Here is a 22,225-nt window from a genome sequence, read left to right on the forward strand (position 1 = left end):
TTTTCTGTCTGCGCATTGCATAAGCCGTCTTTGTAGTGTATTACAGTCCATTTCTAACTCGAAATTGTCTTTCATGACTGAGTATTTTCACTTGCAGTATTGAATCTGAGGAGAGCAGCCTGTATGTTACTTAATTTAGCTCTGTAGATTTAATTTGGATAAACTGATTACACGAAAGACTTTATGGACACAAGACTAAACAATACAGAGACACCACTGCATGGTTTTATTACCTGCAGGGCCGACTATTTTTACGCGTTGCTATCTGGTCTGTCCAAGAAGAATAAAGCTTAGTTTCATCCTCTTCAAAACTCAGCTGCATGTGCAATTCTAGAAGGAGAGCCCACACTACACCAATTTTAAAGTCCTTGCACTGGTTCTTTGTCTATTTTAAAATTGTTTTAATGATCCTTTTATTGGATTATACAGCTTAGCAGTCTTGATCCCACCTATTTATCTGATTTATGAATGTCCTGTGAACCATCTAGAACCTGGCATTGGCCTTTTAATGATTCCCAATGTCAGATTGTCTAGTTATTATGGTCCACATCTCTGCAACTGTCTTCCTGAATTCCCTCAGGGCAGCATAGAATGTTGATATTTTTGAAAGAAAAATCTACATTTTTACTTTGTTTTTTAATTGATTTTAGTTTGAAATGACTTTGTATGTGAAGACGTTGTAGGCTGTGTTTTAACGCTTCACTTTTCTAATATTGTCCTATTTTGCAACTTAATTTTTTGACTTACACTTCCTGTGGTATTTCCTGCGTATGACGTTGACTCCTTTGTTGAGTCCTTCATTTAAAACAAACTCATTCATGGATGAATTGGGAGGGTGGGGCTATGCAGGAATAATTGTTTTTATGTTTTTGTCTCATGCTCTGTAAATCATTTTATGTTACATTCTATTTACATAAAGCTGCTCTACAAAAAAAGTCTAATTAACTGACAGACAAATATTTGTGGTGAGTCCGCCCTTCTGCATTCTACCCGCACAGCGCCGGTTTACAAATCGCGCTGCCCCAGATGTTCCTCCGAGTCTTCTCACTTCCATGGTGACGAATCCAAACCGGAGACCATCGGCGCTCTTTTCAAACATCTTTACCGCGGAAACATGTCAACACAGTAGCTGAAGTTTCACAAACTATAACGGAGAAACAGCTGCAATGCGATAATGAGGCTAGTACAAGGAATTTGTCCGAGATACGAGACGTTTATGTCGGTGATGTAGAAGTACGTTAACGGTGGTGTAAGCTAGCGTTAGCCGCCAGGAAGGTAAGCTAGAAACTTCCTGAGATTTAATGCTAGCTAACATGTTAATGGTTACTGACTAGCAGGTCGATGCTAACAGAAGCAGACAATTTAATATTTCACCACACGACGAGTTAGTTTATTATCTAACCTAGCTAAGGTTAAGCTTGCTGCGTAATGTTAGCAAACATAAAATATAGGGCTAACTGTAGCACGTTTTTAGCCACGGTAGTGGTTATTCACTTTGTAAACTCAACACAGGTCCAATCTACGTTTTATGTCCACTGTTTTTTTTTTTTAAGTGTCTGTCATTAAATATTATGAATTTAGCTTTCCTCCTAACTAATGTAACCGGTGCGCTTGTTTATCGTGATGGTTTGACATTAGAATTGCATGTTTTGGCTGATAAACAGTAAAAAACAAAAGTTACAATCATGGAAGTCTGACATGCTAAGCAGGTTGTTTCACTTATGAAGCTTGTGATTATATATATTTGTTTGCAATGAATTTCGAAACAAGTATTTTATTATTATTGTTGTTGTTATTAGATATTTATTATTATCTGATATTTTTATCACGTCATTTATATGAACATTTTAGTCAGAATGTTCTTGTTTTTTAATTCCAAAGACCCAAATTTGAATGAAGAAACCCTATTTACTAAAGTCTTTCCACAAAAAGCTTGTTCTCCATTGTCTACAGAATATATTTGTAGGACGAGGTGTCTGTGTAACACTACTATCCCTTATTTATAATGGCATTTTGTGACACATTTTAAATTTTATTTTAACAAAATGCAACTCCTGCTATTTGGATGTTGCACTTGGGCATATTGCTGTTTTGATAATATTTCAATTATGTGTTTATCCTTGTTGGTCACTTCAGTGTCACACCACAACCATGACCAGCAGCGCAGAGAGGAAATTTGTCAATCTACGGAAACGTCTGGATCAGCTGGGCTACCGACAACCACTGGCAATAGAGTCACTGCCACTAGTGGAGAAACTCTTTAGGTGAAACATTAAAATACTCTCTTTATTCTCTTACTGTCACTAAGTCCATAATTTTGGCGGACCGTTGACTTTGCACTATGAAAGACATCTTAGTAAAAAATAGCATGAGTGAAGATCAGTGGGCAAAGTACTGCAGCTTTCATCATATTCACCACATTGGCTGTTGTTGTACAAACTAGACATCTGTCATCCTTTCATCTCCTTTGGGATGTTTTAACTTGTATGATCATCTGGGAAAATGCAGTTGTGGTATAGCGTGTTTAAATTTAGTTGCCTTACTTCTTATATTGTGCATCCTTAATATCAACCAGTCAGCAGGTGATTTGTTATATATTAGTAGGGGAAATAGTCCAACTGGAGCACCCACCTATTCTTTTGTCATCATCAAACCCACACATGGAAGATGACAGGTTAACAAATGGGATGTATTTTTTGTCATTTTGCTGACAACGGGGAGGACATTCTCTTTAATGCCCCCAGCCAGTCAGAGTTCATCAGATGTCGATAACGTGATGATTTCCTCTGTATTACAGTGATCTGGTCCACACGACTGAGAGCCTGCGCAATGTCAAACTGTCAGCAGGAAAGACTGAGAAAGAAAGCCGAAACTTGGATGCTCTTCTGGAGCCATACAGGGCCGAAAACGCCCAGGTGGTCAGGGAAAACAATGAGCTGCATCTCGAGCTGCTGAAACTGAAGGAGGAGAAAGATCGTGTCACCAGAGGTAAACTGCTGTCTCCTCAGCCCAGTCTGGAACATTTTCTCACAGTCATCACCTGCATACAGAAAAGGCTGGTTTGCAAACCCTGCATGTTTCTGTCTGGTTCCAGAACTCAAAACCCACATCAGAAAGCTGGACCACGAGACATCTGACCTAAAGTTCCTAAATAATCAATATGTGCATAAGGTTCGCTGTCTGGAGAAGGATAGCAAGGCTAAAGCTGAGCGCATCCAGCAGCTGCAGGAAAAGAACTTGCAAGCTGTTGTGCAGACTCCTGGTAATACTAGAGGAAGTTTTTTGACAGTGCTCCAAAAGTGATATTTGACATGAGTATATATTTTTGTCATCTGTCATTGCGGTCTTGTACTTTAACAGGTGGAAAAAAACGCAGTATTCCCTTCAGACGGCAGAGAATGCAGATTGATGAGCTTGTACCTCCCTCTTCTACATCATCTTATCCTGTGCTGCAGCCTGATGATCCTTACATAGCTGACCTGCTGCAGCTGGCAGATGGAAGGTTTGTTTTCATTCGTGACTGACAAACCTAATGATTTAGAGTAGCTGCTCGATGGCTGTGTTGATTGTTGATGTTTGCATCTGCATTATTTCTGCTTGATTCGTGTAAATTTTATAGAATTCACGAGCTGCAGGAGGACATCATCAAAGTCAAGCTTGACTTGGAAAATGCTCAAGAGTATATCAAACACTTAAATACTCAGGTTAGTCAAATAGAAGCATATTAAACTCTGGAATGTGTAAGGTTATAGTAGAGATAATAAGGTCTTGTTTTTTGTTTTTTTTAATACACTTCTATCAGGTGGAGGAGAGGGACAAAGAGATTGAACGTCTGAATCGCGCACTTCAAGGAGGAAGACCTCATGATGTAATTACACTTGAAGCTCAGAACGTCAGCAACGAGAAACTGATCGCCCATCTGAACCTTCAGGCAAGTGCAGCAGTCACTGCAGATGAAGTATTTTTCTGATGCTATAGAAAAGTTTTTTTTCTGAAAGAAAAAGAGTATGAATGGTTGCTGTGCTTTCTAACTGTAATCCTTTTGTCTGTGTTACGCAGATTGAGCACCTGCAGGAGGCCAACAGGACACTGGAGCAGAAGACTGAGGGACTGCAGCAGAGAAAGAAAGTCGCCTCCACCGAAGTGGCCAATCTGTCATTAAAGAACCTGGAACTGTGTGAAGAACTGACGCACATCGATGACCTCGCAAAGCGGCTGGAGATGGACAAGGAGCATGTTTTGGAAACTGCTGACATGGAGCTGCAAGAAACTAAAGTGAGAACACGAAGAGACAAGTAGAAATAAAAAGAAAATATCTGCATTTACACTCATCAGTTGTAAATATACGTGGTAGCAAAACATGATTTTAATGCAATGAAAACAGCTCACAAAGTCTAAGTGTTTTCTCAACAGAAAGAGATTCTAAGGCAGCAGAAAATCATCGAAGACTTGGAGGACATCATCACAAAAATAAGAAGGGTGTGTACAGTATATGGTGTCTACTGTGCTTAATTGTAATGTATTTAGTATGTAATTGATATTGCCTGTTCAAATATTGAATCTGATATTGAGTATTTTTTTCCCAGTATTTACAAATTTTTTTGTTTGTATTTTGTGATTTTCTTGAAATACTTTCATTAAAAATGCATCACTTCAGCTCTGATACAGCCACCTCTCTCTGTCTGCAATCACACTGTGGTCTATAGTAATGTCTTGCCTGCAGCACGATCTGATTGGTTACACTTAATGGGCACTAGCTTATCAACACGGATGATAAGCTTTCTTTTAATTTAACATGTAAAAAATAATTAGGTAGTTCATTAAGGATTTGTGTTGGATATGTTGTTATTCTAGATTCTGACACCAAGATTTTAATGTTTCCTGTGAAAATATATCTATTCCAAGTCTCCTTGATAATCTGTCTCATTATCTGACCCGAAAAAAACAGATTGGTCGACCCCTAATCTTGAGTTAAATGTAAACCAGTGTTTGTTGAAATGACAGGAGCAGTCAGAAGGTGACTTTGAGAAAGACCGACTCAGAGATCAGCTTGTGGAGCTTAAGGAGCAGAATGAGAAGATGGAGGGACTCGTGAATTTTCTGGAGGATGAGAAAATCAGGCTGCAGAACAAAGTAGAGAAAATGATGGCAGCTGGTAAGCAGTTTGATGTACCTCGTACGTCCAAAGCTTTTGTTACATCAGCTTTGCACTAGTGTGTTGCTGACTTGTTGCTGTTTACTAGACAAAGACCTAGTGTTGGAGTTGGAGGCCATGCGAGCCAAACATGGTGTTTGTGGAAGGGAACGCTCTCCGTCTCGCCTGGACGCGTTTGTTAAGAGCCTAGAGGAGGAGAGGGATTACTATCGCCAAGAGGCTGAGCGTTGCAAAAGAGCCAGAGGAGCTGGTGGTCTGGACGTAAGCCCCGGTCACAGTCCAACCAGAGGCAGGAGCCCAAAGTCTAGAGTAATCAGGGTAAGAGACAATAAAAGTACTTGGTTTGGCTGAATAAATGAAGTTTCTCATAAAACTGGTGCAAAAAGTAAGAATTATGGCTTCAAATTTTCAGGGAGGTGCTGCGGAGGCAGAACTGTTACATCTAATTAAGGAAAGAGATGGGCTGAGGGCTGCGCTGCTGGACTTTGAGAAGCACATGGAGGATATTCAGAGCAATGTAAAGGCCCTCAGCACTGAGAGAGAACATTTTAAAACCTTGTATAAACAGGTACGTTTAGAGACATTCTGCCATCCTACATGCTCTTGAAATATTCCAAATTTATTTATACTTCAAAGGATGAAATGTTCTTGTTTTGCTTAGGCGCAAGATGACCTAAAGTCGGCCCGAAACGTAGATATGTCAGCTGACGTCTTGAAACTGGAGGAGGTGAAACGCGCAGAAGCCAAAATTGAGCAGTTGACCACTGAAAGAGATGCACTGATGGAGAGGTTGAAGGTCAGTCCAAGAGTGACGCTCATGTTATAATGATGTAAAAGGTAAAAAAGGTTGTATTTATATAGCGCTTTTATCCAAAGTGCTTTACATGATACGTCACATTCACCCATTCGCACACTGATGGCAGAAGCTGCCATGCAAGGCGCTAATCACGACCCACCAGGGGTGGTTAAGGGGTTCGGTGTCTTGCTCAGGGACACCTCGACACGAGCACGACGGGCCGAGGATCGAACCAGCAACCTACCAGTTACAAGACGGCCACTCTACCCACTGAGCCATGCCGCCCCAATGATGTCCTATTATTGTCCTGTAGAGGATAGTAAGTCAGCTGTGAAAACATTTTTTTTGGTACACAGTGTAATTGGGATTAAATAGGGGTGACAAATTCAAAACAAAACATGAACCCTTGACCTCTACAATGAGGGGATCTGGTGTCTCTGTGCTGTAGGGGGCATTATGCCAGCAGAGTGTGGGTGGTATGATAAATATTTTACACTAACAGTGCTCCTTAAGGCCATCCCGTGCTTTTTGCATACACTTGTGCAAAGGTACATGTGATGAAATTTTGAAACAAGTGGTGCCTAAAACAAATGTTCGGCATGAAGAGAAACAACATGAGGAGATTCTCTGTCATCATTAACAGAGTTGTAATTGATTTAGGTGCTTTAATTTGTGCATACTTTCCATTGATGGACCTGCCTTTCTACACAGTAGAAAGTCTTCATCTCTGCAGAAACCTTGTGCTGTTTTTGCACACTGCTCAGCCCCCTCAGGAATGATTACTGACACAGTGCTACAGCATAATCTATCTCCAGCTGCTCATTGATTGTGTATTTTTCTATGTTGTACAAGCACATTAATTGATCATTTTAAAAACTGTGTGTTGCTGCACTGCTTGTTCAGCTCACCTCAGCAACCACATTTCCATACTGTAAATAAGTTTTATAATTGAGAATGTGTATACGTATCTGCAGGTTGCCCAGACTTCAGCTCTCACAGACAGACACGGAGAGGAGAGGAGGATTCTTGACCTGGAAAATGCTGTTAAGAGTGTGAGTGTGATGGAGATTTAATTAAACCTTTGGATACAGTTTCCTCTACCCAGTGTGAAATCTCATTGTAATGTGTTATTATGCAACATTCACTACTCCAGCTTTGGTTTTAAATAAGATTGTGTTGCTGCGTTTTCACCCGGCACATTGTAGAAAGCCTTTATTGTCCTTATTTAAAGTACAACGAAATTTAATTTGTTGTATTGTATTGTTGTTTTGGGTTGTAGCTGGAGCGAGAGAGATTGGACCTGCGATCACAAGTGTGTCTGCTGAAGGAGAACAGAGAGGCTGCAGAGGAGGAGCTGAAGGTTCGGTCCGCTGCTCTGGTCCACAATGCAGAGGAGGTGGCCCAGCAGAGGGCTGAATCTAATGCTCTGAGGTATCAGACTGTGATGTCGTATGAATGTCTGCTGAAGCCTTTTCTACTCCAGGAGTTCTCTGAAAAAAAACAAACTGTTATTTAGCCAAAAGAACTTTCTTCACCTAAACGAAAGTAAAACTGAATGTGTCCTCTTTAGCCTCTCTGATTTGCACCTCAATGTATTTTCAAGTTTATCGCCATGTTTATCGCCGAGTTTCCCTGTCAGTCAAACAGTAAAAAACCTTGGAGTCAGTTTTGATAGCAAGTTGAGATTTGACAGGCAAATTGCTTTTTCCAGCTACAGCTACTCACCAAAGTCAAGCCCTTTCTGTCCAAACATGACCTGGAGAAGGCAATTCACGCTTTTATCAGTTCTTGCATCGACTATTGTAACGCACTTTATTTTGGTATCACACAGTCATCACTCTGTTGGTCACAGCTGGTTCAAAATGCAGCTGCCCATCTGTTAACCTGCACATCCAGACACAGTCATATCACCCCCATCCTCTTCGCCCTCCTTTGGCTCCCGGTTCATCAACGTATGGAGTTCAGATTTTAACCTTTGTTTTTAAAGCCCTTCATGGCCTTGCTCTTTTATATCTATCTGAGCTTTTAACTATCCACCCCCCAGCAGAGCCCTCCGGTCATCCACACAGATGGTGCTGGACGTGCCTAGGTCCCGGTATAAGCAGTGAGGTGATCGTTCCTTTGCTGTTGCCGCCCCGAGACTCTGAAATGTGCTCTCATTTGAACTTCATGTTATCACTGACCTGCCGCTTTTGAAGTCAAGACTGAAAACCCACCCTTTCAGACGTGCCTTCAAATCCTAGGACTGTTTCATGGTTTTATGGTTTTCGCAGTTTTATGTTTTTTATGGGTTCTGTGGTTTTATAGTTCTCAAATTGTATTGTTTTGTTTTATGCTATTGGAAAGCACTTTGGTCTTCTGTTATGCTGTTGTAAAGTGCTCTACAAATAAATTTTGATTGAGTGATTGATTTACTGAAAAATCTGTTAAATGAATTTTCTAGTACAAGTTTACCAAATGATTAACAAAATATAATGGTAATGCTCTTTTAAAATGGTTAAATATCAAGGGGTGTCCTGTAAAAATGAAATTTTTGACATTATTATATAACAAATGGTTCGAAATAAGGTAGCACAGACTGGCTTTAGGGTATATGAAGGAGTGCACTGTCATGCATAGTCAAACCAGAAAAGGCCATTCTGAGCCAAGAAAACCAGGAACATATTTTCTTTACACAACCAATCATAATGCCATTACATGAGTAATTGTTTCAGTCTGTCATCTCCTGAAGCTTAATTTTGTTCCCGTCAAGGAGCAAAACAACCTAAATGAAATGATGACTTGCAGTAAGAGATTGTTGTGTGTCTTGCCACAACCTTGTTAGAGAACTGATGGACTTCTCCCTGTCTGTCTTCAGGCTGCTGCAGGAGCAGATGGAGCAGTCACTGTCCGATACTCAACACAGGCTGTCGGTGAAGATGAACGAGCTGCACGCGGCCCACGAGCAGATCGAAAAACTGGAGCAGAGAATGGGTGAATATGCTGCTGCAGTTGGTGCCGTGTATTGTTCTGCTTTTTTCCTCTCCGCGGCTGCTCTGCTGTTTGCTTAATTTCGGTTTGCCTGCCAGGAGAGCTGAGTCAGCAGAGCTCCAAGCACAGGGAGGAGGTAGCTGTCCTTCACAAGTCAGTCTCTGCCCTGGATAGAGAGAAAGATGCTCTGCAGGATGAGGTGGATCAAAAGACTGAAAAGCTGGTTGTTCTCCAGGAGGAGCTCTCAAAGAAGGTAGTTGTCACGACAAACCTCGGCGAGATTCCAAGCTTTAGTTTATTTAATTTTCAAGTCTGTATGAAAACAATACACAGATGCTTATATGTGCACTAAAGAAGGTGATTAATCTTGTTAATGTTCCTTCTGTCCATACTCCCCCTCCCAAAGTAATTCTAGTCCAATTTCTCTTTTTGTGGAAAAATGCTCTGTAAGGTTTAACCACAGGTATTATGAGCCATCAGCAATTACCATTACTCAAATTAAATGGGTGTCCTCCAAAGTTACAGAGTTTTTAGTAGAGGATTCACTTTTTTGCTGCTGTGCCTCCATTGCAGGTCAGCAGATAAATACAATCTGAGGAAAGAGAAAGAGGGAATTCTGCATTAAAAAAGACTCTAAAGGTGAAAGAAGTCCTTTTGAGCAACTGATGAGTGCTTATATTAACTCTGGGTAGTCTTAAAACTGCAATTTTGCCCAAAAAGAGGACTGTGGCTGTTGTGTTGTCTTAAATTGGAAACACATTAGTACGGCATCTCCTCATTGCTGTTGGGGAGAAAAGGACAGAATGCAGACGACCCAAAACTCTTTCAGCTATCAAATGTACTTGTATTAACATAGAATATAAATTTACCAAAATGCTCAAAAATGAAGAGAATTTTAGTTTATTTATAACTGTTGCACTTCCCAATAATGTGTCTGTTATGGTTCTAAGTATTTAAATTGACTAAAGTTTCTTCCTCTGTTGTAGAGATTTGGGAAAGTGGAGTTTAATATGAGACAATTAGCATGAGCTTCCTGCAACTTTGCAAAGAAAGTTATTGTTTTTTTTTGTTTGTTTTTTTTTTACATGAATCATTTTAAGCATTTCTTCCTATTCTGATTGAATGTTAACACAGAAATTAGCTGAAACATCGTTTTCCATCCATTTTTTAGTTTTTCCTTTATGGTTAAGTCAATCTTGGTCTTTGCTCTCACTTGATTTTTGGGAAGGTGAAACTCCAGCTCCAGGAAATTAATATCTATCAGTTCAGGAATGCCTTTTTGACCTACAGTAAAAGCTAACTGTGCATGTGAACAAATTAGAATGTTGAGATGAATATGCCAGTGATTAGGTCAGCCACCAAGTATTCCTGGATGGAGATTTCTAATGCAGTCAGCAAAATGTCTGCTGCAGGAGCTTTTTTTGTGTTTAAATTAGGTCAGACTGAATACAAATGTTTAAAGGGATTCACCTAAAACAAAAAATGGTGGAAAGCTGCAGGGAGCTCATCCTAATTGTTCCGCTAAATGCCATTCACAAGCTGTGTTGTACATCTCTTCACTTCCTTTAATTTCCACAACTGAGGTCAGTGTGTGAAGAGGTAGCATGACTCATAGAGCTGCAACAGTCATATGAATGGGAAATGCACCACTTTGAAATCTGCCAAAATCCTCTTTCAATCTAATTATCGATCGTGTTTTATAGAGCACTAATATCGGACAATTCTGTGACATTTATGCAGGAAAAGACCCTTGCAGATGTGAGACTGACAGTCACGAACATGGACACCTCACTAGCGTAAGTATTGTACTCTCTGGGTTCCTTTGATGTGATACAACTAAATGCCAAGAGAAAATGGCCAAGCAATAAGCCACCTGTTTCTATTAATAAACTGATAACTGTTGACATGTAGTGATTTTAACCCTTCCAGTCAGCTGCAAGGAGCGTTGAATAGCCGGGAGAGGGAGACAGCCAGTCTGAGGAGACAACTGGATGCGTCTCAGGAGGAGCTGGCTGGACTCAGGAGAGAAAAAGAAATCACAATCAGGGAAAACAGGAGGCTGCAGGATGACTTGGCCACAATGACCAGAGAAAACCAAGTAAATAATGAATGTTACTGCCATCATTAAGTAGCAGTTATTCTTTGAAATATTAGGGAAATGAAGGAAACAACAAAGGCAGCAACACCAGCTTCACTTGTCTCTGTGCAGACGGTACATGTGGAAATGGAGGAGGCTTTGCATGAGAAGGATGAGCTGAAGTTGAGGGTCCACTCGTACATATCTGAAGTGTCCAGAATAGAGAAACTGATGGCCTCAAAGGCAAGTAAAAACTTTGTACTCCTACAGCTATTTGAAGTTCTTTACCGTATGTACTTTGGGCTATGTCTGTAAAAGTCTTGTCAGTGACACCCTGTAGATGCCCTCTGCTGATCGTTGGCCCACAGGAGCAGGAGAACAGGGATTTGCTGGAGCGTTTCAGGATGGCTCACTCTGACGTGGAGGAGCGGGAGCAGAAGTTACAGCATGCGGAAGGCATCAATAACTCCATCCGCCTGGAGCTGCTCTCCTCAGATTCGGAACGCAGACACCTCCGAGATACTGTCGGAAACCAGGAGAGAGAAATCCAGCAGGTGAGACGCATTACATTGAGATTTCACTGGATACTTAAACATTTGATGTCACTTTTTTTTATACCAGTGTGTCTTAAATGTTCCTTCCACCATACTGTTTCATCAAGCACATGCAAGCGCTGCAGGCTTATGAGGCCCAAGTATCGTCTCTGGTCCGTGGGATGTCCCGACTCGAGGAGGAGCTACACAAAGCACAGGAGGAGAAGGCTGCTCTCCTCTCGGATCTGGCTTCTGTCAGGGAGCTCTGTGTCAAACTGGACTCTGGCAAGGAGCTCACCGCACGCCAGCTCACCTCCAAGAGCATGGACGTGGAGAGGGTGAGGCCTGCTGTGGTTGTGATATATTCTTAAACACATTTCCTCTGGTCTTGGCAGTGATGTGAGTCGCATTCCGCTGGCATGAACTCTGCTACATCAGTAGTAGTTATCTGTCTTGTGATATTTATGCTTTCTGTTTTTAGGTCACAGGAGAACTGGAGGATGTTCGGTCCGAGGCGGAGCTTCTTAAGAAACAACTGGCCAGTGAGCGACTGACTGTGCGTAACCTTGAGACGCTGCTGTCCACCAATCGGCAGAAGGAATTCCAAACACATTTGACGGCCAGCGAGAGAGAGTCGGAGCTGAAAGTGCTACGTGACAGGCTCACACTGGCTGACAGCAAAACGTAAATAAAATCCAGTTCAGCAGTGTCTTGGTCTGAACTGAATTAAATGTCATTTTTTACAAAAAGTTGCTGATTATTATTTATGTGTGTGCATAAAGTGCAGAGCATGCCAGGGAGGTGTCCCAGCTCCGTGGCAAAGTGTCTCAGCTGCAGACCGAGATGGACGTTCTCAAAAGACAGCTGACCACTGAGCGCTTTGAGCGGTGAGTTAGAAGATAGAAGATTTTTACTCTGATGTCATGGACTGAAACCCAACCGTCATAGATCCTTTTCAGCTTCCCAGAGTCCAAGTTTAACTCTTCACCAACACTCTAAACCCTCCCCAAAAAGTAGCCCCAACTGATACAAAGCTTTGGATTGTTGGGTTTTCTGTTCTCTGTTTATAATTCTTAAGGTCTGTACCCGACTATGCTAAGCACTGTGAGATGACGTGTTGTGAATCTGCGCTATATAAATAAAACTGAATTAAATTGAAAGCAGGAGAAAACTGCATGTTGGAGAAGCTACGTGACAATTGCACTGAAAACTAGATTGAACATTAACCTGACTATCTGCTGATGTAAGTAGCTGCCTATGATTTTATTTGATGATCGATCACCTAATCAGTCCGTTTAAAAAGTTGTTTTCAACTCTATGAACAGACATTTTATTGCTACCAAAGTGTTGAGATTTAGTGTATTAGATACAAGATACAAAAGGTTTTATGTCAATACTGTGAAGTGACTCGATGAATGTCTACATTGATGTATTCTGCAGTCACATAATCTCATTACTGTTCACAAAGAGATTATTTTCTCACATTAAGATAGTTTTTAACAGATTTGACTGGAAAAAAAACTGTTTTGTCATCGTGTTATCAGAATGTAGAGGCTTAAGTGAGAATTTCACACTGCAAACCAGTTAAAGTTGTCTTGTTGTAGCTGAATATAGCACTATTACTTGATCCATGAGAGAGTTTGATAGTTTTGAAGTTAAGTTTAGACTGTCCTACTTCTTAAAAATCTGTCTGAATCACTGCCCAGTGTGATATCAAACCCAAATATGTTCAGTATTCTGCCATTCAAAATGCATGTATTCATATTTTTTGCTATAATTACTTCATTTATGATTGAAATTGTTGCATGTTTTTTTCAAAATGTCAAACTAGTTGACTAAGCTTGACTTCAGCTCTGCTTTAATGTCGTGTGTGAGAAGTGTGATCGATAAAGTAGTTATCTTAGCACTTTGCAAGCTTTAATGCTTTTAACTACACGTAGGTGGATCTACCAAGACAGTGGGGATGCAAACAAAACATTTTAATCTTGTTTTATTGCCTCTGTCTCTTCAGTGAAAGGGCAGTTCAGGAGATTCGCCGACAGGGTTTGTCATTCTCATCCCTGCAAAGCTCGTCCCCCCTCAGTGTCTCCAGTGGTTCTCAGCACGTCTCTCCAGAACGCTCCATCCTCCGAACTCTTGACCGCTCCACTGACAAGACGGCTGACAAGTAAGGCTTTGGGCATGAAAATGATGGTCTGGGTGAAAGATACTACAAACCAATATTTTTTTTTTTTTAATGTTGATTTTCTCTTAAAACCAAAATAAATGAGCACTACCTCTCTGAACCCCAAAACCCACCAGCAAGTTTAAAAGACCTTTTATCTTTTTTTTTTTAAATGGGTGAAATTACACTATTTACCACAGTAAAAACACAAAGAATCGTTGGATATTCAGCATTCTGGCTGTCCTTGAACTAATCCAATGAGACCTTGGGTTCCACTGGAAAAATTCTACAAATCTAATGTTAAAATTGTGATATTTGATCAAAATCAGTTTATTGTTCATTTAAAATTGACCTAAATAAACCGTTTGCACCAGATTCTGTTCAGACATCATGAAACAGAGAACCTTCTGCATTTATCAGCACAACTTAGAAGATATTTGAGACTCGGCTGACTGTAACCAACAGTGATGAGACAAAAATTCAGGGACTTTTTTTGGTTAAACTGCAAGCTGTGTTTACATAGAGCAGAAACGAAACAATTGTGGGAAAATAGTTAAAAATGTAGTTGGAACAAAATATCTACAACCTGTAGAGCTAGCATATTTTTTCATTATTAGTAATACCTGTGAGCACCTGGATAAGTGTTGTGGATGTTGAAACAAGTTTTTGTTTTTGTGTGAAATAAATTGTCAAGGAAATTCAGCTTAAAAATGTGGGTTTACTCCTTGGGGTTCAGAGGGTTAATTTACTTCTGTTATATCAATACATGTTTAAAATTTCTTTTCTTCTCTTTAGGAGTGTTAGCTTCAAGGATTAACAACTACAACGGCAGATGAAGGCGCAGATGAGTGAGTGAGAAACCACTAGACGCTCGAAGTTTGGGTCTGGACATGAAACGAAGTGAAAGCCTCCACAAACCTCGGCATGAACTGGCCTGTAGCATACCTCAATGCCACTTAATTGTTCCGTCCAACCAGACAGAATGAAATCATCCCTCGGCGGTACTAAAGCAGATAACTGTTCTAACATTTGAACAAATTGTTTTTCCTTTTCGAATACCCAACTTGTCACTGACTCTACTCACACTGCAAAGTGTTCACTCTGTCAGTATGTTGTACAGCCACTGATGAAAATTGGATTCCGGGAATTAGTCCCACATATGAATTCGCTCCCAGTATTTTAACCTCACACATGTAGCAACAGAAGTGTTTGTTAAGCCTGAAGTTTGGTGTATTATGTTTAATATTCATGTTTTTTTTTTAAATGTTAAATTATTAAGTTATTCACAAAATAAAGCGATAGAAAAATCAGAAACTGCAAAGATGTGCATCACAAAATGGGAATTTCAGTTTTATTAGATGGTAAATAGAAAAGATGGGAGACAGATGGGAATAAAAAGCTGTGATTTACCAAAAAAAAAACAAACAAACAAGCTGGATTTGAAACCTTTAAGCCTCCCAATACACGGTTTGTGTTTTAGCCTGCTAAACCACTGAATGCCCACTGAAGCCATGAAACATTTACCTTTTCTATCGTCTACAGCACTGGAAGACACAAGTTACACACACAGTTTGGTCTTGCAATGATATTAACATTTTCATAATTGAATACTGCATCAAATTATTTCCTGTAACAGTCCATACAACATATGGATCAGTAACTTTTTCCTGTATTTGATTTCAAGCTTTAGTGGTTTTGAAGTCTCTTCCAATAATCAGCATTTTGTGGTGATATGAAGACATCACCAGTAAAAAAAAAAAAGTTGTAACAGCTCTCAAAACACCGTTTGTTCCCTAGGAATAAAAATAGGACAAATGATTCTCTATAAAAATAATCTCAGAACTATATAAAACATTGCACGTTTAATGCCGGCAGTGTTCAGTGGTTGTGTTGGGGAGGGGATAAGTGAAAAGAGAAAAGTCTAAAATGTACTTGGGCAGGAGTTCCCTCAGTAGCTTCTGTGGTAAGCTGCACAAATAATAGTGTAATGTTTCTGTGGTGACCGGCTTGTACCACGTTTGCCTCTCTGGGAAGTGAACGTAAGGAGGTGCTCCGATGCGCTGGAGCACAAACTCCGCGTCGCTTTCGAGGTGCTCGTAGGAACCAATGAAATCGTAAGAAATGGCACACGGTTGGCACAAGTTGTACACGGGCATCCAGTGCTCATTCATGCGCTCCACGTCCTCATCCAGCAAGTAACGGACGAACTCTGCAAAGGTCACATCGTCTCCTGTGATAGACGGGTCCTTAGCGTGGCCCTTTCTGTACCGCTTTATTATCTCCACCCCGTACTTCTTCTGGTAGGACTCGATCTCCCCAAACTTGTTCCTGTATGCAGAAAGCAGCCGCTCCATTGGCTCCCGCACAAACATGAACTTGAAGTAGTGCTTGAGGCGGTAGCGGATCTCCTCGGGCTTCAGGGCGGACAGAAATAGCAGGTCGCTGCGGTGGTCCATCTTGATGTTGACGTCGACGCTCTCCAGGGCGCCACTCAGGACCTTCAGGACCCTCTTCCAGTTGGAGCAGGCCACCTTGGGGACGTAGCAGTAGAGGAAGCGGTGCTCGTCGTTCACCAGGACGTGCTGCAGCAGCGTCTTCCTCTGCGGGGGGCTCAGGGACCAGATGCTGTGGGGCATGTTCTTCTGGCTGCACACGGTCCTGATGGTGCGGTTACGGATCTCCTGGAGGATCTAAGTGTAAAAACAAAGCAGTGATTTAAAGCGGCAGTAGACAGGAATCCCGGAAAAGGGCAAAAAATAGACAAACCTCCTCCTACAACTGTTCTCTTTCCCCCTCTCTGTTCTACATTGATTTTGTGAAAATTAAGGCCTTAAATGGCATTAAAAATCATTAAATTTGATTCTCAGTGGCATTGAAAATTCTTTGTGCAGTTTTCAAGAACAATATTTGATAGGAATAATATAATAATATATAATTAGACTGTGATTCATCAGATATGTGGATCTCTGTGAACAGGCCGAAGCATTGTGATAATTGTTCCAGTTGGGGACTGGCAGGCTGGACCAGGTGGAGGAGACCTGGGAAATTCCAGCAAAAATGGCTGGAAAGTGTGGATTTCAGAGGATGACTACAGCCCGTGGGTGGTCAGGGGTGGTTTCCGGATTCAGAAATAGTGAAATGTAGGGACAGTTTCCACAGAAGAATCATCCATTACAAAAAAAAAAACAAACCCGTGTAATTTGCTGAGTTCACGGTCATGGCATTGAAATTTTCACAGTATAGCATTAAAATGGCCTTAAAAAGCATGAATTAAATCTGACTGGCTGATTTCTGCAGAAACCCTGTTCAACCACACAAGCCCATCTTTGTGGCTCCACCTTCAGCAAGACATTTTAAAACTGAATAGCCAGGCTGGTTAGCATTGCAGTTCTATCTATTTCAGTTCCTCCTGAGCAAAAACATTTCAAACCTCCTTATCATTCTTCCTAGGACAAATTATTCAACATTCTCAATTCACGTATTTGAGGTTCCTCATTATAGATATTCATATTGTAGATATCTGCAGCTGAATTATGACTAGTGGTGATTCCAGTTTCAGATGTCTACAGTTTAATTCTGACATGTTATAATTCTAGTTCAATGTGTCTTTAATTCCCTTCGATTTAAGAATATCTCCAGTGGCCTTTTTGGTTATCTTAAATTAAGTTTTAACTAGTCAGTATGATGCAGCAGATATTCTGAACTGGAATTCCTCCTTTCAAAATACAGACTTACAGATACTAGAATTATCGCACCCCTAATGGCACATGACAAGCTGTTTTATCTCCATATCAAGAGCAGCCTGTGGCCAAAGTTTTAGTAAAAATCAACCACAAATCTCTAATGAACTGAGCTCATGTTCTCAACAGACTCCTTGCTGATAAGCTCCCTCCACTTTACAGCATTTTCTACCAATCTTAGCCACGGCAGCAGCTGCTATCACTTCTGCTGACACTGTGCATACGTTTTGAAGAAGTCTCACATTTGTGGCTTCATGCACAATATTTGAGATATCTGCAACTGTTTTTCAGACTAGTCAAAGTGGATCTTGTTAAAGATAACTGGAATACAAATTCTGCCCAGTGGAGAGACAACTAGCTCATGTTGCACCACAGATTGATGGCGCAATATTCTGACAAACTAGTGGGTTCCAACTGAATGAAACTACACATTTTCTAAGGGCAGCTATAGTCTGATTTACTGAATGTAGGATAGAAGTATGAGCCTGCTGTTGGCTGATCATTACAGGCAGCTGTTTCTTTCCTGTTTTCTTCACTGCAGGAAACAACAACAACCACTGCAGAGCAGCGACCAACTACACTTGAAGTTATCCAGAAGATTTGGATCATGCAGTAAGGCTTTTTTCCCCAATGGATTGTCAATTTTAATCACAGTTCTCATCTTCCTGCATGCAAATGTTTCACTGAGGAAGTTGCATCCTTTGCTTACACCTGCTAATGACAACTGTGACTGCTTTACCAAGCTTGAGCATCCCCCCCCCCCCCCCAAGAGTAGACAGATACTGTGATGCAGTCCAACCATCATCTTCTACAGAATAGGCAGGAAATGTGAGATCCAGGCAACAGTAAACGGTAAAAAGTACGCAATGTGGAAGACAGACATTGTTACTACTTAAACAATCTCACCTCTGAGTAAAGAAAGACCAATGATTACATAAAATCTCTTGTTCGGGGCAAACTTTTCTAATTTCTGAGCCAAGATGAGCTGCAGAAGTGTAGTTTGTGGAAGTTATGTCCACTGATGCCAAACAAATCTTGCCTATCTCAGCTGTAAGGATGCATTCCTCCGATTTTACGCATAAACAGTTTGAGTGCTGTTTTGCATACAAGCTGCAGGTGTAGTGTTGGAGCCATGAAGGCATTTAGCAGTCAGAGCAGGGTAACAAAGAGCTTGTCTCAAGTTGCATTCAGGTCAGAAACATCAGGATAAACCTGCTTGTACTGCTGTGATTTTTTTTTCCTTCTCCAGAAAACTGAGGGAAACGCAGCTGCCACACGTCAGAGGAAACCGCTATAAAACCGTTAAGCCGCTGTTTATGGCACATCTACAACTGTTGCGAAACACTTTGTACGCAGGCACGACTCTACCCCCAATTCTGTCTCTTGGACCACACACAATAAAAGTCTCCTTCACGATTTCGTGACTTTTACCTGCGACTCCGCGTCCACCTCATCGGCGCTGCGCTTCCCCGGCTGCCGGATGAAGTCCAGCCGCCTGCCGTCTCCCCGGGGTGAAGGCGTCTCCACGCTGTTCAGCATTCCTTTCTCGATCATGAGCAGCAGGCCTCCGGATGCTACGATCACCAGGAACGTTAGCACCGACGGCAGCACGGCGGAGCTGCGGCGCACCGAGACGGAACTCACCGCGCTCCGAAAGTTTATGAGGGAGCCGCTCCGAGCCGCTGCGCCCCGGTTTATCCCGTAGTCCTGCCGACGAGGAAGCATGCTTCCAGTCCCGTGTGTCTCTTTGATACCGATCGGCTTCTTTAAGATAAACTCTAACTACTACTTAAAGAAAAAAACGCTGCTTTACCTACCACGTACCCATACTGGAGTTCAGAAGTGCGTAAAGTGCGCAAAAATGAGTGGAAACAGAAATTCCGATGAAGACTGTCAAAATAAAACACCATCGCTCAACATGGTGTTTTGTTTAACCCTCGTGTTGTCCTGGGGGTCAAAATTGACCTGTTTAAAAGTTCGAAAATGTTGGGGAAAATGTATATTTCCACAGTGAAACTTCTGATGTCCACATTTTCATGATTTTTGTGAATGTTCCTAAAGAAAATATTAGAAGTTTTACTGATATATATTTAATCATATTAGATATTTTTAGGATTTTTGAAAGATTTTTACTCATTTTTTGAAAATATTTACAAGCATTTTCTTGCCAAATTTGGGGGTTTTTTTTTTTCAAAAAAATAAATTTTTTAAGTGAAACTTTTAAGGAATTATTGTAAGTTTCTTCCTGAAGGTTTTGCAAATTTTCAGAAATTTGGTAATTTTTTGGCTGAGTTTTTGGATTTTTTTCAGGCAAAGAAACAATATTTTTTGGGGTGTCCATAAGTGAAGACAACAGCAGGGTTAAAATAGTTTATATTTAAAGGGGGAAAGGCATCATTAGTGAGGAGTACACTACATTGTTTTCCTCTCGTATCGTATTTCTGTTACTGAGCGAACTATTATATAGCGAGCATGACTTTAAAACAAAATACTCAGAATCAGTTTTACAGTCAAGTAGGTTTTCACAAAAGAGGATTTTCATGTGGTGATATGGTTCATTAGTAAATGCCGGCGGAATAAGAGGATAAAAAAGATTTTAAAAGAGCTCAAGTGTTGCAAGTCAACAAACAGCAATTGTTACAAGACCAAAAACAAACAACAACAACAAAAACCCAACAAGTTGAGCAAATCCAAGGAATGTTAGGTGATAAAAGTAGCAGTAATAGCTACACTGTGCAGTAATGTGCAAATTGTTTGCTTTGCATGGGATATGGTGCAAATAACTTGACATGTGCAAACAATAATAATCCTACTTTGAAGCTAAGTCACCAATACATTTTAGCACTGAAACGCACAAACTTATAAAGACTGAAATGGGAAAAAAAAAATGAATCGTAATACATCTTTTTTTATGAAAATATCACGATGTATGTACGTTTGCAGCCGGTAGGTTTTTAGTGTCTATGTGCACTGGACTCCTGATGCAGAAGGAGGTGCTGCAAACACTCTTGTTCTCAGCACCTCTTTAAAGTGCTCCATGCCGGCTGGGAGATGTAGTTCAGCTACAATCAAAGATTTAGCCTAGTATATTTTGAACAGTTTTTACAGATGTTTCACAGATTACAATTTGCAAAATAACAGAAAAAAGATCATATTTACATGTTCACCATAGAAAAATAGGCCAAAACTAAAAGTATTTTTTATAGGGATGTTCTTTTACAACATTTAGCTGTAAAATTGCCCTGTTTTTTTGTAAACTGTATTTAAATCAGCAAAAATATTGACTAAAAAATAATCACAACCCTAGGATTATATTGCTCCATATTCAGCAGTTTTTTAGCAGTATTTTTCATTTGTTTTGAGTTTTTGTCCTTTTTTGTTGTCTGTTTTTCATAGTCTGTGGAAAATAACATGTTTAACAGTGATTTTACTCGCTATTATTTTAATTTAACAGTATGAGGGAAATCAGTGTTGAAGCAACTTTTTATTGTAATTTTTGCAAACAACTTACTATTGTTTAACAGATTATATTGTTTTGTTGAATTACACACACGCTCAACAAAAATATAAATGCAACACTTTTGTCTTTGCTCCCATTTTTTATGAGATGAACTCAAAGATCTAAAACTTTTTCCACATACACAATATCACCATTTCTCTCAAATATTGTTCACAAATCTGTCTAAATCTGTGATAGTGAGCACTTCTCCTTTGCTGAGATAATCCATCCCACCTCACAGGTGTGCCATATCAAGATGCTGATTAGACACCATGATTAGTGCACAGGTGTGCCTTAGACTGCCCACAATAAAAGGCCACTCTGAAAGGTGCAGTTTAATCACACAGCACAATGCCACAAATGTGGCAAGATTTGAGGGAGTGTGGGACATTGCTGGATATTGGCGGGAACTGGTACATGCTGTTGTATACGCCGATCCAGAGCATCCCAAACATGCTGCCACCATCGGCCACTCCATCCACAACATTGACATTAGAAAACCGCTCACCCACATGACGCCACACACGCTGTCTGCCATCTGCCCTGAACAGTGTAAACCGGGATTCATCCGTGAAAAGAACACCTCTCCAACATGCCAGACGCCATCCAATGTGAGCATTTGCCCACTCAAGTCGGTTACAACGACGAATCGGAGTCAGGCTGAGACGCCGATGAGGACGACGAGCATGCAGATGAGCTTCCCTGAGACTGTTTCTGACAGTTTGTGCAGAAATTCTTTGGTTATGCAAACCCATTGTTTCAGCAGCTGTCAGAGTGGCTGGTCTCAGACCATCTTGGAGGTGAACATGCTGGATGTGGAGGTCCTGGGCTGGTGTGGTTACACGTGGTCTGCGGTTGTGAGGCTGGTTGGATGTACTGACAAATTCTCTGAAACGCCTTTGGAGACGGCTTATGGTCGAGAAATGAACATTCAATACACCAGCAACAGCTCTGGTTGACATTCCTGCTGTCAGCATGCCAATTGCACGCTCCCTCAAATCTTGCCACATCTGTGGCATTGTGCTGTGTGATTAAACTGCACCTTTCAGAGTGGCCTTTTATTGTGGGCAGTCTAAGGCACACCTGTGCACTAATCATGGTGTCTAATCAGCATCTTGATATGGCACACCTGTGAGGTGGGATGGATTATCTCAGCAAAGGAGAAGTGCTCACTATCACAGATTTAGACAGATTTGTGAACAATATTTGAGAGAAATGGTGATATTGTGTATGTGGAAAAAGTTTTAGATCTTTGAGTTCATCTCATCAAAAATGGGAGCAAAAACAAAAG

The 22,225-nt window shown here is 40.8% G+C and overlaps 2 protein-coding genes across 3 annotated transcripts; one reads left to right on the forward strand and one right to left on the reverse strand.

The window, feature by feature from the left end:
• The first annotated feature begins 34 nt into the window (after positions 1–34).
• cep135 (centrosomal protein 135) lies at positions 35–15,127 on the forward strand. 2 transcript variants are annotated; one of them, XM_022203008.2, is made up of 26 exons: positions 35–1,275; positions 2,137–2,264; positions 2,798–2,988; positions 3,095–3,262; positions 3,361–3,502; positions 3,620–3,704; positions 3,803–3,931; positions 4,060–4,275; positions 4,414–4,479; positions 5,005–5,155; positions 5,244–5,473; positions 5,568–5,723; positions 5,817–5,951; positions 6,926–7,003; positions 7,231–7,382; positions 8,809–8,924; positions 9,020–9,174; positions 10,662–10,717; positions 10,851–11,019; positions 11,131–11,241; positions 11,367–11,552; positions 11,660–11,869; positions 12,013–12,215; positions 12,314–12,418; positions 13,543–13,698; positions 14,491–15,127. In XM_022203008.2, the coding sequence occupies exons 2-26, from the start codon at positions 2,152–2,154 to the stop codon at positions 14,510–14,512; spliced, it is 3,501 nt and encodes a 1,166-aa protein (XP_022058700.2). In that variant the 5' UTR covers positions 35–1,275; positions 2,137–2,151; the 3' UTR covers positions 14,513–15,127. The 2 variants fall into 2 exon arrangements, with proteins under 2 accessions (XP_022058700.2, XP_022058701.2); XM_022203009.2 differs by lacking the exon at positions 14,491–15,127 and having other exon boundaries at positions 13,543–13,702.
• chst14 (carbohydrate (N-acetylgalactosamine 4-0) sulfotransferase 14) lies at positions 15,021–21,030 on the reverse strand. The gene is made up of 2 exons (XM_022203018.2): positions 18,867–21,030; positions 15,021–16,385 (listed from the first exon to the last, which is right to left on the reverse strand). Exons 1-2 carry the CDS (start codon positions 19,158–19,160, stop codon positions 15,558–15,560), a joined length of 1,122 nt encoding a protein of 373 aa, XP_022058710.1. The 5' UTR covers positions 19,161–21,030; the 3' UTR covers positions 15,021–15,557.
• Between the last annotated feature and the right edge of the window lie 1,195 nt (positions 21,031–22,225).

The sequence above is a fragment of the Acanthochromis polyacanthus genome, chromosome 4, assembly GCF_021347895.1.
Source record: "Acanthochromis polyacanthus isolate Apoly-LR-REF ecotype Palm Island chromosome 4, KAUST_Apoly_ChrSc, whole genome shotgun sequence".
Taxonomy (NCBI): domain Eukaryota; kingdom Metazoa; phylum Chordata; class Actinopteri; family Pomacentridae; genus Acanthochromis; species Acanthochromis polyacanthus.